The following is an 18416-nucleotide window of genomic DNA, read 5'->3' as shown; positions in this document are numbered from 1 at the left end:
GTAATAAAAAGGAAAAAACACACAACTTGGATATATCTCACAGGCATTACGCTGAGTCAAAGAAGTCACTCAGAATGTGATATACTGTGTGATTCAATTTTATAACCTCCATAAAACAGTAAAATTATAGAAATGGAGAAAGAACATGTTAATGGCTTCCAAGGGTTAGGGATAGTGGAGGGAATGGAGTTAAGTGTGACTGTTAGGGGATATAGTATAGGGAAATCTTTGTGGTGACAGAATAGTTCTGTATCTTGATGGCTGTGGTGATTACTGTGGAAACCTCTACATGTGATAAAGTAAAATAGAGTATTACACATGTGACACCGATGTCAGTTTCCTGGTTTTGATACTGTATTATAGATGTGCCCACTGTATTACAGATGTGCCCACTGGGGGAAGCAGCTGAAGGGTGCAAAAGGCCTCTCTCTACTATCTTTGCAATTTTCTGTGTATCTGTAATTAATTTTAATTTTTAAAAATTCTTAAATATGTTAAAATAGTAGAATTAAATAAAGTAATTTGCTAAAAGCAGCTGGCCCAGCTGTATTTCAAAAATCATGCCATAAAAATTAGCTGCTTGTATACCATTACTGCCACCACTGAACACGGGATTTTGGATGCTGCCTTGGCCCTGCTACCTAATGGTGCACCTAGAAACTGGATTTTCTTGCAGTTCCTGCTCCCAGCATCATAGATATGGCATTGAATTCCATCTTTGAATCACTCCTTTTAGGTTCAAATGTTAGGTTGGAATTATGACTGTTTGTGCAATAGAAGACTTGACTTGGCAGGTCTGAGGTGTTCAGACCCTGAGCATTCCAAAAAAATGTCTGCACATTCCAAAGAAAGGTCCAGCTCTTGACAAACTCTTGGGAGATAACCTCTAAACCTTCGGCATATTATGCCTGATTCTAATCTTTTTGTTCAGCCGGGGCTTTGGGTCAACAGATGGTTTATGTTAAGAGTATGGTTTATAGTGGGGCCTTGAGCCTTGTGGCATTAGTTTGACCTCAGCACAGGCTGGAGATTGAGTAGCTAAGGTTAGCCACCCAGGTGTTCCATGTCTACGTGACTAACCTCCAGTAAATCCCAGGCACCAGGGATCAGGTTTGTCACACATCTTGCTAGGAGCATTAAGCACTGGCCATACAATTCCACTGAAAGGGAACAAATGGAAGCTCACCCCTGTTCTCTCCTGGACATGTGAGTTATGCACCTTTTAGCTTTGTGGATTTAAATTGGTATCCTTGCGTTGTAAGAAACTATAGCCTTGAATATAACACCTATCCTGAGTTCTGTGAGTGTTTCTAGTGAATCATTGAACGCAAGGGTGGTCTTCAGGACCCTACCACTGGTAAATCCTAGGTCACATTCTTTTAGCTGATAAGGTGGCTCTTGCAGTAGGAACTGTTATGTAATATAGAGTATACACACTGTATTACCTTACTAAAATGTGAAAAAAATATTTGCAATACATCTAGCCCTACGGGATTTCAATTAGCATCTGTAAGACTGTTCAGAGAAATCTCCAAAATGATTAACACAAAGACAACACAAGAAAAATAGGCAAAAGACTTGCACAGCACTTTACAAAAGAAATCCAGTAGGTCCATTGACATATGAATATGTATTCCACTACTTATCAGAAATGTAAATTAAAACCACAAGGAGATACCAATAAAACACACATCAGGTTGGGAAAAAAATTGGAAAAGGCTTATGATACCAAACACTGTAGAGTGTATTGATCTTACTCCTGGGCATCTGATGTCACAGGAATAAATATTAAACATTAAAAGTAAGGATATATGTACAAGTATTTTACTGCAATGTTGTCAGTATGTGCTCCCTCCCCACACCAAAACACCTGAAACCAAAATGAATTACCATCAATGAGGAAATGATTTAATATACTGTGGTCCATCCTTATCGTGGAATAGTATGCAGCAATTTAAAAGAATGAATCAGAGGTAGATTAACATTAACTGAAATAAATCAGATAGATTAAAATATATATAATATGATCTTCATTTTCGTAAAACAATAAAAAAGGACTTTTGAACATGATGGAATATAAAAAATGGTTTTTAAAATGCATGTCTCAGATGAGGGTAGAGGTAAAAGAAAGTGGGAGGCAGTAAGTATTAATAAAAGAATGCAGTTCAAAGTATGGCATATATAATGTAATCCCATTTATGTAAGAATATATGTACATAAAGTGTTGTATGAGAAGTTAGCAACAAAACCTTAACAGTTACCTCAAAGTGATGAAATTTGGAGTGATGGCTACTTAATTTCTGAAATACTTAGGTAATGTTTGAATCTTAATGACAGATATGCATTTGTGTAATGAGAAAAAGTAAGTGAATTCATCACAGGAAAGAAACAAGAATGCCTCTGAGGTTTCTTGTATAAGCAACAGAATGGATGGTGGTATTCATTCATTCATTAAACAAGTATTTTTTGAGCATATAAAATACACTAGGCATCATTTTATGTTCTAAGGATACAGCAATGAATAAAACAAAAATCCATCTCCCTAAAAGGATTCTAGTGGAGAGAGAAGGGCATGACAGGACAAACACAGTGTTGGTGAGTAGGAGGATATATGGGACCTGTTAATTGTGAAAATACAGACAATTGCAAGAGTGGGGTAGGTTGTCAGATTACAGATTTAGAATTCATAAATCAAGACTGGAGATAATAGATATGGGAGAAGAAAGCATATAAAATGGTGTTTTAGGCCTCCTTTCTTGAGTCTGATCACGTCCCACTGCAGACAATTTCCAGAGGAAGTGCTGAGAAAAAACAGGCAGCTGACAGAGGAGGTTGCTATGCAACAGATGGGGAAAGTTATCCAGCCAGGCAGAATTGATGTTGGCCCTTGGGGACCAAATGCTGCAGTACTTCCCAGCATTAGCTTCCTTTTGTATGTTGGCTCCTGGCAGGAGCTGATGCCAGAATAAATGTGAAATATACAAAGATGTACCTTGGATTTTTGGAAAGTGTCAGTTCAGTTTGAGTCATTTCACATCTATATAACATTTTCTGCCTTTTTGAGCCTCTCCATTCTGTAAGCACAGTTTGTGTTGTTGCATAGGACCCCAGTAAGTGCTACTTGTCTTTCCCATTTTGCATGTTGAGAAGCCAGACTCAGAGAATTCCAGTGGCCTGAGTGGGCTCACTGCTGCTGCTAAGTCACTTCAGTCGTGTCCGACTCTGTGTGACCCCATAGATGGAAGCCCACCAGGCTCCCCCGTCCCTGGGATTCTCCAGGCAAGAACACTGGAGTGGGTTGCCATTTCCTTCTCCAATGTGTGAAAGTGAAAAGTGAAAGTAAAGTTGCTCAGTCGTGTCCGACTCTTAGCGATCCCACGGACTTCTGCCTACCAGGCTCCTCCATCCATGGGATTTTCTAGGCAAGAGTACTGGAGTGGCTTGCCATTGCCTTCTCCGGAGTGGGCTCACATAGCTAGTGAAAAACTGGCCCAGCACTCCATCCCAGGAACTGAGGCCCAGCCCTGGAAGGAACCAGGGCAAACATTTACTGTGAGTCAAGGCTTGCCACGATTCAGACACACAAGTACCTGAGTGTCCTGGCGGCTCTGGAGGGCACCAGGAAGACCTCAGGGACATTTGTGCCACTCAGAGCAAAAGAGGCCTGACAGTTGGATCAGGGAGTGGACCTCAAAGAGCAATTTGCACACCTGGGTGGACCCACATAGAGCAGGCAGGGGCAGGGAGGGGGTGCTGGGGCCCCTACCTGTGCTCTCCAGGATGCAGAGCATGAGCTCGAGTTTGGGACAGATGTTGACAGCGCAGGGGAGGTTGGGTGAATCTGCTGCTCAAACTGAAGAAGTGAGGGTCTCAGTCCCTGAGCCAGCAGTGGTGCAACATGGGTTTTAGGGTCTGGAAAACCAGGCCCACATTTTTCATTTTCCATTTACTGACTGTCCTTACCTAGTTCATGCAATATGTCTGTACCTCATTATCTTGATCTGTAAAATGGAGATGCTGATATCCACTTCTCAGGGCTTCTGTGAGAGGAAAACAAGCATAGATCCTGCTGTGAAGTACAAGCTGTGCCCATACCTCCCCACCTCCCCACACAAAATAAACAGCTGCAGCTGCACAAAGGGCAAGAAAGTAGCTAATGTTTGAGTCTGGACGCTGCTGAGTGGGGAGGAGATCTTGTAGGGTCACGTGGCAGGCACAGACTTTTTCTACCTCCATTAATGTATCCCTCTCTGGCTATTTTCCTAGGTCCCTAAATGGATGAGATTATTTTTAGCAGGAGCCTAGCACTTGTTGCATTTAGAGACCCCACACAGAGACCTCTTTAATAGCGACCTAAATGCTGGTAGACATGCGGGTGGTTGATGTACGCTGACTTGACAGGAGGGGCCACGAGAGGGGAGGGAAAGAACAGAGACGCATTGCGGAAAAGGTAGGGGGGCCGATGCGTGGGGCAAGGGGTGGGATCTAGAGGCACAGCGCATCTGTTTGGGGGAGGGGCCGCTGCATACTGTCAACCTGGTTGGTGATGGGGTGGTGTGTTGGCAAAGGGGCGGGATCGCCTCCCACTGCACATGCTCAGCATAGCCTTCAGGGCGAAGCTTTTGTTGGGGAAGCGGGCGGGACTCTTATTTGGGCGATCAGTTCTTGCGCATGCGTACAACCATCTGAGGTGGTGGGTGGTATATTAGGCGAAGAGGCGGGGTCGTCTTAGCTGCCGCGCTGGCATTTTCTCCTGGACAAGGAGAGGGTGCGGCTGCTGAGAGCCGAAAACTGCAATCCCGATCCTCTGAGTCGTGAAGAAGGGAGGCTACGAGGGGGTTGGGGTTGGGGCCTGAGGCAAGGTGAGAATTAGCCCCCAGATAGGGCATCTTGCCCCCTGGTGCGGGCCCCCTATTTTTCATCCCGATCCCTTTATCCCGGATTCTTATCCCTCCCACTCCCCAAGCCCCGATTCACACCCCTCACCCGATTCTCCCTTATTCAGAATCCCTGTTCGCTCTCTAAACCCCTCCCATCGTTCAAAACCTCTACAGATTTCTCGACTTCGGTCTGTACTGTTAGACGATTCTCCTTATTCAAAAACTCCATTCAATTTCCCAAATGCGAATCCAAACTCAATCTGCCTGGATTCAGAATTCTTATCTGAATCCCGATTTGAAGCTTCTCTTCGTAGCTTCTCAGGATTCAGAACCTCCATCCGGACACCCATTCACTTTTCCCACTCCAATCTGGCCCGTTCCTCTCATATTCAACACCTCATCCGCCCCCACAATCAAACCTCAAACACCACCATCTCCCCAAATTCGTTCCTTCCCGTTTGCCCTCTAGTATAACGCCCAACTCCTCCTCCATACCCCCCAGGCTCTGCTCTTGCCAGAGGGACAAGAATCATGTCTCAGAAAATGGACTGTGGTGCGGGCCTCCTCGGCTTCCAGGTGAGATCTCCGCTCCCCACCCCACCGTTTCCCTAGCCGACAGTTCCCCCGGGGCTCCTTTGGCTGTCCCGACGCTTGGATCTGATGTTGTCTTCTTGATGCCTAGATTCCGTCATTTTTCAAATTCCCATGGTTTAAGGTGTGTGTGTGTGTGGTGGGGGGGTGTCATCCCTTTTTAGCCAGCAGTTCCCCTTCAGATAAAGGGGAGACCCTGCTAATAGTAAGGGCAATCTGCCCAGAGAATCCCCATTGAGTAAGGAACTTTACCCCCGCCCCCCCTAGCCCTGACGCTTATGGAGCACTGTGCCGCCCCCTCCCCCAACCTCCTGCCTCCACCTTCCCTTTCTCCTGCATTCCCCCTGCGACCCCCTTATTTTCCTCAACTCCTCAAGGCGGCACTCTTGTTCCACCTCCTCCTCCTGAGCTCCTACCCCAGGGTGCATTGCTCTGCTCTAACCTCACTCCTAGATCAGCAGCCCCCCTCCACACTTGTCCCCTCTCTTCATTTGGCCCCACTCCTTGTTTAGCCCCTGCCTCACTCAGCCCCTGTCAGATGTTTTGTTACCCCTTCACGCCACTCAGGCCTCTAGATGTCTTACTCAACCTTCTCTTTTTGCACCAACCAGCCTCACCTCCCCTACACATTCTGCACCACCCTCACCCTGCCAACCCCACTTCGGAAGCCCAGAGATTTAATTTTTACCTCTTATTTGCAGGCTGAGGCCTCTGAAGAAGACAGCACCTTGCTTATGCAGACCCTGATGGAGGCCATCCAGATCTCGGAGGCTCCGCCTACCAGCCAGGCCACAGCAGCTGCCAGTGCACCGAATGCTAGTCCTCAGAGTTCACAGCCCCCAGCAGTCAGTGAGATGGCTGATGCGCAGGCTTTAGAAACTGCCACTAAGTCTAAGACAGCCTTTAAGGTCCAGAATGCCACCACAAAAGGTCCAAATGCTGCCTATGAATTCTCCCAGGCGTTTAATGCCAAGGAGACTCCCAACATGCTGCCTACAGCACCCTTTAAGTCCCAGAATGCCCCCCCAAAGGGCCCAAATGCTGCCTATGATTTTTCCCAGGCAGCCCCTACCGGTGAGTTAACTGCCAACAAGTCGGAAGTGGCCTTTAAGGCCCAGAATACCACTACTAAAGTGGTCCCAAATGCGTCCTACGGTTTCTCTCAGTCTCTCAATGCCAATGAGATGGTCAACACTCAGCCCAAGACAGCCTTCAAGGCTTGGAATGACACCACTACGGCCCCAACTCCTGATACCCAGACCCAGAATGTTAACCAAGCCAAGATGGCCACTTCCCATGCTGACATAGAGGCTGACCCAAGCCCAGGTATCTGTGAATCTGATGGTGCAGCTGCACAGACATCAGCGGATGGTTCCCAGGCTCAGAATTTGGAGTCCAGGACTATAATTCGGGGCAAGAGGACCCGTAAGGTGAGATCCCTGCTAGTTCTACTTTGCTTTGGGCGCTCTCCTTTCTTCTCTGAGGTGGTTCATTTGTTCTAAACAAGACAAAACTAAATATATATAATTGTCTACATACAGCTATGTTGTAGGGGATGATAAGGTAAATATGATGATTCTTGTTAGTCCACAGACTAATGGGGAGATGAGACATGGGCCTATAATATATACAATCTGTATGTAATTCATTTTACATTTTCAAAGTAGCCATGTGTTATATCTTGACCTAGGCACATTCACGCAGGTTATCTCACTCACTAAATCTTCAAGGTACCTCATACCAGCTAGAGATCATAGTTTCAGTTTTACAGAGAAGGAAACTAAGTCCCAGAGAGGTGAAGTGACTTGAGTGATTTGTCCAGGGTGGTACAAGCAGAGCCAGTGATGGACATAGGAAGAGGAGAAGCCTCAGGCCCCACCCTTGGGTTGCTCCTGGCCTGGTTCAGAGATGAAACTCCTGCCTGGAAGACAGTGAAAGACAAGCCCAGGACTCAGGGTGACCATTGGCTAGTAGGTCAGGCTGTCACTACAGGTGAGGGTTTTAGGGGGCCTTCCTGAAATAGATATGGTGAGGACATAGAAACACTTGGTAACGCTGACCTTCCTTTTCTTTGATGATGCAGATTAATAACTTGAATGTGGAAGAGAGTAGCAGTGGGGATCAGAGGCGGGCCCCACTGGCTCCAGGGACCTGGAGGTCTGCACCAGTTCCAGTTACCACTCAGAGCCCACCTGGCGCACCCCCCAATGTGCTCTGGCAGACCCCATTGGCCTGGCAGAATCCATCAGGCTGGCAAAATCAGCCAACCAGGCAGACCCCACCAGCACGTCAGAGCCCCCCAGCTAGGCAGACCCCACCAGCCTGGCAAAACCCAATTGCTTGGCAGAACCCAGTGATCTGGCCAAACCCAGTGATCTGGCAGAACCCAGTGATCTGGCCAAACCCCATTGTCTGGCCTGGTCCGGTTGTCTGGCCAAACCCACTGGCCTGGCAGAATCCACCTGGGTGGCAGACCCCACCTGGATGGCAGACTCCACCAGGCTGGCAAGGTCCTCCAGATTGGCAAGGCCCTCCCGACTGGCCACTACCCCCTGACTGGCCACTGCCACCCGACTGGCCACTCCCCACTGACTGGCCGCTCCCACCTGACTGGATCCCCACTGATTGGCCAGTTCCACCAGACTGGCAAAACCTGCGCCCCTCACCGAACCTGCGCCCCTCTCCTAATTCGCGTGCCTCACAGAACCTGGGTGCCTCACAGCCCCGAGATGTGGCCCTTCTTCAGGAAAGAGTAAGAACTGTAACTCCCCAGTTGCTTCACCCCACCCACCCTCGCTTCTTTTCTTTGTTGTACTTCCATCTATAATTCAGCCAAGTGTTCTGTCAATATCTTATAACTTTAATGATTTCCTTTTTCCCTCTCAGGCTAATAAGTTGGTCAAGTATCTGATGCTTAAAGATTACACAAAGGTGCCCATCAAGCGCTCAGGTAGGCATCCAGTACCCTTTCCCAGAGATCTGCCCTTCCCCTCATATCGTTCTCTGTGGATATCTCTGTGCTTATATGTCCCCTCCCCTTCAATCCCTTCCTTCCATGGTTGAGTCTTCCTTTTTCACTTACTGTGCTCCCCTGGGCAGGGCTGGCAAAGATGTCACAGCTCTGTGGCCCCTGCTCAGCTCAGATGCTCCCTCCTCTCACCTGCAGAAATGCTAAGAGATATCATCCGTGAATACACTGATGTGTATCCAGAAATCATTGAACGTGCATGCTTTGTCCTGGAGAAGGTGAGAAGGCAACCCTGAAGGACAGAATGATGGGGAAAAGTTTGCGGGGAGGGGCTTTGATAGATATTATGAGAAAGTCTTGATTTAAAAGATTCATGGGATTCCTATTGGGAGTTTGGTGCAAATCATAGGGGGTGAATGTGGGTACACTTATGCTAGATTCTGTTATTTCATAGTCTGTTTTCTTGCCCCTGTAGAAATTTGGAATTCAACTGAAAGAAATTGACAAGGAAGAACACCTGTATATTCTCATCAGCACCCCTGAGTCCCTGGCTGGCATACTGGGAACGTAAGATGGGAAAGGAGGGGAAGCATTGCCATTCTCTGCGGTGGTTTTTTCCTGGGAGTTTCAAGTAGATAGGGGCTCAGGATTCAGGGTCACATAGCAGGTCATGGGCAGAGTTGGGGTAGAGTTGTCTCCTAGCTGGGGAATACTAGGAAAGCTGGATGGGTAAACTGCCTGGGGTGCCTTGTGTAAATGACTGCTGAAAAAAATTCTTCTTTTTTTTTTTTTTAACTTCTTTAGGACCAAAGACACACCGAAACTGGGTCTCCTTTTAGTGATTTTGGGTGTCATCTTCATGAATGGCAACCGTGCCAGTGAAGGTGAGTGGCCGGGCCAGCAGCTGGGGATCGGACACCGCCTGATTTCCATGCTCATTTTCCATCCCTTGTCTCCCCTTGCCTCCCATTGCAGCTGTCCTCTGGGAGGCACTACGCAAGATGGGACTGCGTCCTGGGTATGATTGGGCTCTCTCATCTCTTGCCTGTTATATGATTCTTTGGCAACAGAGGATGGTTCCAGGATTGCATCAACCTGGTAGTCTAAGGGAATTGGTTTAGGGAGGTACAGAGCCCAAGGATGTGACCTGGGTGGATGGGGAAATAGTCCTGACCTCTGCCTCTTCTCTTATCTCTGACTTCTGTGGTGGAAAACTCTTTTCTTCCCTTTGGGCAATGTCATAGTCTCTAATTATGGACCCCCCGCTTCTTCTTCTTTTTTTTTTTTTTTTTGCTTTCAGGGTAAGACATCCCCTCCTTGGAGATCTGAGGAAGCTTCTCACGTACGAATTTGTAAAACAAAAGTAAGTGATGCCTAAGTGATTTTGTCTTGTCCTCATGAATTCTGTGTGCTGGTCAGCCTCAGAAAGCCCTTCCCATGCTGCTCATTTCTTATGTTAACTATACCTATGCATATGCACACATATATACTCAGGAGTATTTACTGAGTATAAACCTTGTGGCTGACTTTTCCTGCAGTATAATTATCTTACAAGTGGAGCTTGTTTGCCACACCCACAGCAGATATTCCCAAGGCTGGGCTTAGCAGAGGCTTTGCAATGGGTCTATCTGTGGTTCAGTAACAAGATTGTAAGAAGCTGGAGTTAGAACTGTGGCAGAGGGGGTGAAAAATTGTTGTCCTTTCTATGACTCTACATAAGTCATCCTCCAGTCTTATGTGACTGTTTGGTGTAGAAGCACAGGAATTAGAAGGCCTGATTATTAGAGGGTAAATAACCTGTGTTTAGGAATGAGACTGGAGGGAGTTGCTACCTGAAATCTGAGGTGTCAGAATCTCGGATTATTATGCATTGATGGACTCTCATTTTGGCTGGGTAGAAACAAAGGCCTTTCTCCTCTTTCTAAGGTACCTAGACTACAGACGAGTACCCAACAGCAACCCTCCTGAGTATGAGTTCCTCTGGGGCCTCCGATCCTACCATGAGACTAGCAAGATGAAAGTGCTACGATTCATTGCAGAGGTAATAGAGGAACAGCTCTAGACTTGATAGGTTAAGGGATGAAGTATGACTTGGCTGGGATAAGTCCAGAGCAGGAATGAGATCTTTCTTAGGTATTGCACATGGTAGGTGCCACACTATTGGTGGTATTTGTTGTTACTATGTAAACAGTAGCACAAAGTAGGGTGCTAAGTATATAGTGGATGCTTCATAAATATTAACTAATACTATCATGGGCTTTATTTTCTACTCCTCATCTCAGGTTCAGAAGAGAGACCCTCGTGACTGGACTGCACAGTTCATGGAGGCCGCAGATGAGGCCTTGGATGCTTTGGATGCTGCTGCAGCCGAGGCTGAGGCGCGGGCTGAGGCGAGAACCCGCATGGGGATTGGAGATGAGGCCGTGTCTGGGCCCTGGAGCTGGGATGACATTGAGTTTGAGCTGCTGACGTGGGATGAGGAAGGAGATTTTGGAGATCCCTGGTCCAGAATCCCATTTACCTTCTGGGCCAGATACCACCAGAATGCTCGCTCCAGATTTCCTCAGACCTTTGCTGGCCCCATTATTGGCCCTGGTGGTACAGCCAGTGCCAACTTTGCTGCAAACTTTGGTGCCATCGGTTTCTTCTGGGTTGAGTGAGATTTTGGGTAGGTATATCACTTTGGATTGGGCACTTAGGGTCACTGGGAATTATAGAGTCCATGGGAATGTATTTATGTGCTCTAGCTGGGAGTTCTAGGAAACCCATGGTGATGAGATGAAGGAAGTATGGGAAAGCAGTATTTGTTATTGATATTCCTTACTACTTGGTATATGCATTGCTTTTTAATTTTTTTTTCTTTTTGATGTTTACAGATATTGCTAATCCGTTGCAACTGTCTTTCCCCTGAGTGAGGATGAAGCCTCAGAATCCTTCTAAACGCAGCTATCTAGAGAGCCACATCCTGTTGACTGAAAGTGGCATGCAGGAAAAATTTATTTGCTGTTCCTTGTCTATTGCTTACCCCCTCCCTTGTGTGCTGTCAAGTTTTGGTATCAGAAATAAAAGTTGAAACTGCAAAGTAAATTAGATGTGTTCCCTGTTTTTCCTGTGTTTAATGAGAAATCACCATGTTTGTATGGGAGACATGGGGCCTCAGTACTAGCCTGAAGGGCAGATCAGTTTTCTAGCTAATGGATAGGGAAACAAAAGAGTGATTGATGAACATGAATGTTAAAGAGGTCTAAACATAGGTATGGTATTAAATATCACTTAAGTGAATCATGTGATAGATATGCTGCTAGGTGTTTTGGAGTGACATTGAAAGATGAAATAATGAGAGAGGGTGTGGGTGGTCAGACAGTTGCATTTAAGAAGACAGGAGGTAGAACTCCAGGTAATACTAATAAAGTTCAGAGAGTGGGTGGTTGAAGGGAAGGGAATATAGCTGTTCCTAGCTGTTCCTGGAGATAATGCTCTGGGGACTCAAGGGTGTTGGTTGTATTATCCATGTGGAAAGTGAAATAACTCCATGATGGGGGCAAGAATAGGAGCAGAGAACATGATGAACCAGGTGCCAAAGTTTCCTGTGTGAGAAGAAAAGTCTCACCTAATCACATTGCCTGTAAAGGAGTGGGCCCACTGACCCCCCACCCCCACCCCTGCTGCTGTCTCTGGAAATGTTGCCCAGGAATCTGCCTCTAGAAAGCCTTTGCAATTCCCCACCCCCACAGGAACAGGCTCTCATCATAGAAACAGGCTTATGCATACTGAAGAAGGCCTCACAATGGCTTCTCCCCTCCTGCAGGGAGAAAAAGGAAATTATTGCTTATGCGTGCATGCTAAGTCACTTCAGTTGTGTCTGACTCTGACCCTACAGACTAGTCTGCCAGGCTCCTCTGTCCAAGGAATTCTTCAGGCAAGAATACTGGAGTGGGTTGTCATGCCCTCCTCCAGGGGTGTCTTCCCAACCAGGGATTCAACCCTGGTCTCATATCTCCTGCATTGGCTGTTGGGATATTTACCACTAGCACCACCTGGGAAGCCCCCTTTATTGCTTAGGGAACAAGAATTGAGAAAATAAGACAAAGTTCCATGCAGAGCCAGTCAGCCTTTTGGCTGTTGAATGGGAATGGCTTGAACTGCTGAGGTCTTGCTGGAAAGCAGAGTTCTCTTGCTGAGGATCAAGTTAGGATGAGGTCATAACTTCCTCAAAAGCTTAGTGGTACCCAAACGTGGGCAAGGGCAGATGTAGGCACTCTTGGGGCTGAAGAAAGCAAGAACAAAGAGTTTAGCTTCCTGGAAAGGGCTCAGCAGTGGGCAAGGACAGTGTCCAAGGCTTCTTTCAGGTTCCTGGGTAGCGTCCACATTCTGAGAGGAAGAACCCAGTGTTAGTAGGAAGGAGCCAGTAGTCTGGAGCCCCCACCCATCCCTGCCTTTTGTCCTCACTGCCAGACCTTCTTTCAGCCAGGCCTGGGTCCTGACCATTTTCTTAGGCAAGCCTGGGGAAACTGTTGAATCCTGCCCCAGTCCCCTTTAACAATGCCACAGAAGCAGAGCCCAGAACAAAGGACACCTCCAAAGCTAATTGAATCCCTTTGTAATGTTGCCAAAAGCCCCTGATCATCATTAAAAAGCTTCCTGACTCCAACTTAGCCAAGATGCCCACTCCAGTAAACACCTATAGCACCCCAACCAATTACCTAAGGCCAACTTTCCAGCAGGATTTTTCTTTGACTTGAGGCTATAAAAATTGGCAATTAACTCATGAAAACTGTTGACTCTCCCTGGCTTGTCAGGAGTTGTCAGCCTGCTGCACTTGCAGTGCCCACTTTATCTCTGATCTTTGTTCTTGATAAACTTACTCCTATCTGCGGTACTCCGTATTTGGAAATTCTTTTCCAACTCATGGTCGGACTGGCCCAACATTTGGTGGCCTGTACAGGGACTACTCTCAGGAAGCTCTACCTGACTCTCCTTTTCTTTCTTTTTTCTCAAACCCTCTGCGAACAGGCAAGTGGCCGTGGAAGCAATTGAGGAACTCTGGCCAGGGTTACTCTCTGGCATGTTCCAAAGGCTCCACTGCCCACTCTGCCCCAGTATCCCAAGTGGATGCTGCTGCTGCTAAGTCGCTTCAGTCATGTCCAACTCTGTGTGACCCCATAGATGGCAGCCCACCAGGCTCCACCGTCCCTGGGATTCTCCAGGCAAGAATACTGGAGTGGGTTGCCATTTCCTTCTCCAATGCGTGAAAGTGAAGTCGCCCAGTTCTGTCCGACTCTTAGCGACCCGATGGACTGCAGCCTACCAGACTCCTCCATCCATGGGATTTTCCAGGCGAGAATACTGGAGTGGGTTGCCATTGCCTTCTCCACAAGTGGATGAGGGCTCTCGTTTTCTCTTTCTCCTCCTTCTCCTGAGGACCAGGCCAATTAAATTTGTGTGGGCATGGGTCAGGCACTTAAAAATCATTAGGGCACCTGCTGCTTGAAGACTCCCATGACAGGATAAAGGGGAATCACAGAACAGACCAGGCTATCAGTATCTGCCCCCAGCAAGACTACTTTGTGCACTGTCTCAGGCACATACTGCTTCAAGCAAAACTGAGCCCACTCCCCAGGTCGCTGCCTTCCCAGCAGGGCTACAAGGCAGATTCCTCAGCCTGTCTTCTCTGCTACTTTCACTTTTCCTCCCTCTGTCCAGATTTACAGGAGCCTAAAAGCAGCCTCCGAGTCATCCCAAAGAGTGCCTTCCACATTTCAGGGAATCGTCAAAAAGCATTCACAGTTGGCTCCAGGAAACTCTTTTCTATTGTCACTGGCCTTAGCCACCAGGTGTATTTTCACAGTTTGTGCCTAGGCTTGGGCCTAACTGCATGGTTTTGTGCTGCTGCTGCTGCGTCACTTCAGTCGTGTCTGACTCTGTGTGACCCCATAGACAGAAGCCCACCAGGGTCCCCCGTCCCTGGGATTCTCCAGGCAAGAACACTGGAGTGGGTTGCCATTTCCTTCTCCAATGTGTGAAAGTGAAAAGTGAAAGTGAAGTCGCTCAGTCGTGTCCGACCCTTAGCGACCCCACGGACTGCAGCCTACCAGGCTCCTCCATCCATGGGATTTTCTAGGCAAGAGTACTGGAGTGGCTTGCCATTGCCTCAGGGGTCATCTCTCACTGTCAGATGCGGTTGTTGGGACAGTTGTCCATTTGTGCCATTAGCCACATGTGGTGCCTTGTCACACGTGGAGGATTCACTGGGAAAGTCTAAGAATGGACTCAGGTACATCTTGAGAACCTCCCTTAGACTCACCTCTAGGCTGTATTCTCAGTAACGGGAAAAATTTGACCCTGAAAATCTTGAAAAGACTCACATTCTTTTGCAACAAAACTTGGATCTGGTACAAATTGGGGAACCTTTCCTTGTGCTGAAAGCTTAATGGCACTTAGTCAGAATCTGGATTGAGGGACTCATGCCACATATGTCTTTCTGTTGCCACCCCATCTCCTCAACTCCCTCTGTCTCTCCCTTTCCATCAGATCTTCTAACCCAGGACTTTCTCCTATAATTAAAAGCCTGGGAGAAACTCTTCTAACATTCTACAGAATCCCCTTCTAACTCCTCCTATCTCTTGGGGCAGCAGAGAGTGGGGGGAGGAGAAGAAAATGAGAAAAGAACCAAGCTTCCCCTACTCCTGCAAATTCCCTTACTCCTTCAGATTTTTCTTATCAAACTAAGACCCCACCTCCCCAGATAAACAACACTTGCTGGGACAACATCTTAGCAGTCACTCTGCCTCTGTCATCAGAGTCAATCTGGACACTCTCTGGTTTAAAATTTTTAGCTATGAGACCATGACCACAGAAAAGAAAAAGACAATATAGCCAGGATATTGTTAGACTCTGGAGAAAACTGGTTAAAGTGATTTTTATTTTTTGAAACTGCAAAACTGGTTCTTTTCACATGTGCAATTAGAAAAAGCTGGGTTGTTAAAATACTTTTTTGGAACTCTGATCCTAATATAACAGAAACACGCCTGGGCAAAAGCCTGATGTTAACTTTTCCCATGTCCTTGAGATACACAACCGACTCTATTTGAAAATTTAGCACTTGGGCAAATTAGTATAGTTTCAAGCCAACAACAACAAAAAAAAGACAAAGAGACTTTAAGTCTCAAGTGGAAAACTGTGCGATCTCTATCTGTCTTGATATATATGTATATCTCAGTGTGTGTCTTTGTCTTTGGGTAATATTGCTGAGGTTACTTTGCAGATAAGCTCTAACTTAATTGGCCTAAAGAAAAGTAAGTGCTTGCAAACCAAACAATCCTAAATTCAAAAGAAATTAAACTAAATGAATTTCAGATTCACATGAACTAGAGAATATTTACTATTAAGCTAATACCTGATATTAATGTTTATTTGTTAATCTAATTAACATAGACATTGTAAAGAAACTTTTAAGAAATAAAATGCAAATGAGATAAGAACTTTGGTGGTTTATGTTTCACAATCTACAGAAGCTGATATGAAGGACAGTTCATGGTTGCTGAAGGAAAGTAAAATGTGTGTTTTTTTTAAAAAGTTCCAGGGAATGGGAATGAAAGGATGGAGCCAAAGCAAAAACAATACCCAGTTGTGGATGGGACTGGAGATAGAAGCAAGGTATGATGCTGTAAAGAGGAATTATGCTTGGGAACCTAGAATGTTAGGTCCATGAATCAAGGCAAATTGGAAGTGGTCAAACAGGAGATGGCAAGAGTGAACATCGACATTCTAGGAATCAGCGAACTAAGATGGACTGAAATGGGTGAATTTAACTCAGATGACCATTATATCTACTACTGTGGGCAGGAATCCCTTAGAAGAAATGGAGTAGCCATCATAGTCAACAAAAGAGTCTGAAATGCAGAACTTAGATGCAATCTCAAAAATGACAGAATGATCTCTGTTTCCAAGGCAAACCATTCAATATCATGGTAATCCAACTCTATGCCCCAACCAGTAACGCTGACTAAGCTGAAGTTGAACGGTTCTATGAAGACCTACAAGACCTTTTAGAACTAACACCCAAAAAAGATGTCCTTTTCATTTTAGGGGACTGGAATGCAAAAGTAGGAAGTCAAGAAACACCTGGAGTAACAGGCAAATTTGGCCTTGGAGTACAGAATGAATCAGGGCAAAGGCTAATAGAGATTTGCCAAGAAAACGCACTGGTCATAGCAAACACTCTCTTCCAACAACACAAGAGAAGACTCTACACCAGATGGTCAACACTGAAATCAGATTGATTATATTCTTTGCAGCCAAAGATGGAGAAGCTCTATACAGTTAGCAAAAACAAGACCAGGAGCTGACTGTGGCTCAGATCATGAACTCCTTATTGCCAAATTCAGACTTAAAGAAAGTGGGGAAAACCACTAGACCATTCAGGTATGACCTAAATCAAATCCCTTATGATTATACAGTGGAAGTAAGAAATAGATTTAAGGGACTAGATCTGATAGAGTGCCTGATTAACTATGGATGGAGGTTTGTGATATTCTACGGGAGACAGGGATCAAGACCATCCCCAAGAAAAAGAAACACATAAAAGCAAGATGGCTGTCTGAGGAGGCCTTACAAATAGCTGTGAAAAGAAGAGAGGCAAACAGGAAAGATAACCCATTTGACTGCAGAGTTCTGAAGAATAGCAAGGAGAGATTTAAAAAAAGAAGCCTTCCTGAGTGACCAATACAAAGAAATAGAGGAAAATAGAATGGGAAAGACTAGAGATCTCTTAAAAAAATGTTAGAGATACAAGGAAACATTTCATGCAAAGATGAGCTCAATAAAGGACAGAAATGGTACAGAGCTAACAGAAGCAGAAGATATTAAGAAGAGGTGGCAAGAATACACAGAAGAACTGTACAGAAAAAATCTTCATGACCCAGATAATCGTGATAGTGTGATCACTGACCTAGAGCCAGACATCCTGGAATATGAAGTCAAGTGGGCCTTAGGAAGCATCACTATGAACAAAGCTAGTGGAGGTGATGGAATTCCAGTTGAGCTATTTCAAATCCTGAAAGATGAAGCTGTGAAAGTGCTGCACTCAATATGCCAGCAAACTTGGAAACCTCAGCAGTGGCCACAGGACTGGAAAAAGTCAGTTTTCATTCCAATCCCAAAGAAAGGCAATGCCAAAGAATGCTCAAACTATGCACAATTCCACTCATCTCACACGCTAGTAAAGTCATGCTCAAAATTCTCCAAGCCAGGCTTCAGCAATACGTGAACCCTGAACTTCCAGATGTTCAAGCTGGTTTTAGAAAAGGCAGAAGAACCAGAGATCAAATTGCCAACATCCACTGGATCATGGAAAAAGCAAGAGTTCCAGAAAAACATCTATTTCTGCTTCATTGATTATGCCAAAGCCTTTGACTGTGTGGATCACAATCAACTGTGGAAAATTCTGAAAGAGATGGGAATCCCAGACCACCTGACCTGCCTCTTGAGAAACCTGAATGCAGGTCAGGAAGCAACAGTTAAAACTGGACACGGAACAACAGACTGGTTCCAAATAGGAAAAGGAGTACGTCAAGGCTGTATATTGTCACCCTGCTTATTTAACTTCTATGCAGAGTACATCATGAGATACGCTGGCCTGGAAGAAGCACAAGGTGGAATCAAGATTGCCGGGAGAAATATCAACAACCTCGGATATGCAGATGACACCACCCTTATGGCAGAAAGTGAAGAAGAACTAAAGAGCCTCTTGATGAAAGTGAAAGAGGAGAGTGAAAAAGTTGGCTTAAAGCTCAACATTCAGAAAACTAAGATCATGGCATCTGGTCCCATCACTTCATGGCATATAGATGGGGAAACAGTGGCTGACTTTATGTTTTGGGGCTCCAAAATCACAGCAGATGGTGATTTCAGCCATGAAATTAAAAGACGCTTACTCCTAGAAAGGAAAGTTATGACCAACCTAGACAGTGCATTAA

The 18416-nt window shown here is 45.8% G+C and overlaps 1 protein-coding gene across 4 annotated transcripts in view; it reads left to right on the top strand.

Moving 5' to 3' along the window:
* MAGED1 (MAGE family member D1) overlaps positions 1 to 11526 on the top strand; it is a 93305-nt gene extending 81779 nt beyond the window's left edge. For 3 of the 4 annotated variants that reach the window (XM_055438039.2, XM_055438041.2, XM_055438038.2), the window contains exons 2-13: positions 5383 to 5456; positions 6173 to 6901; positions 7555 to 8223; positions 8358 to 8421; positions 8638 to 8717; positions 8915 to 9006; positions 9244 to 9323; positions 9415 to 9457; positions 9740 to 9802; positions 10366 to 10480; positions 10722 to 11107; positions 11316 to 11526. In XM_055438039.2, coding sequence (XP_055294014.2) covers positions 5412 to 5456; positions 6173 to 6901; positions 7555 to 8223; positions 8358 to 8421; positions 8638 to 8717; positions 8915 to 9006; positions 9244 to 9323; positions 9415 to 9457; positions 9740 to 9802; positions 10366 to 10480; positions 10722 to 11099 — 2358 coding nt within the window. In that variant the 5' untranslated portion in view covers positions 5383 to 5411 and the 3' untranslated portion in view covers positions 11100 to 11107; positions 11316 to 11526. Of the gene's footprint in view, positions 1 to 4706; positions 4863 to 5382; positions 5457 to 6172; positions 6902 to 7554; positions 8224 to 8357; positions 8422 to 8637; positions 8718 to 8914; positions 9007 to 9243; positions 9324 to 9414; positions 9458 to 9739; positions 9803 to 10365; positions 10481 to 10721; positions 11108 to 11315 lie in introns of those variants that run through there. The other variant, XM_055438040.2, reaches the window with a different exon arrangement.
* Positions 11527 to 18416: the final 6890 nt, after the last annotated feature.

Source organism: Moschus berezovskii, chromosome X (assembly GCF_049115385.1).
Source record: "Moschus berezovskii isolate FMDL1 chromosome X, NW_MosBer_1.0, whole genome shotgun sequence".
Taxonomy (NCBI): domain Eukaryota; kingdom Metazoa; phylum Chordata; class Mammalia; order Artiodactyla; family Moschidae; genus Moschus; species Moschus berezovskii.
This window is presented reverse-complemented; position numbering and strand designations above follow the sequence as displayed.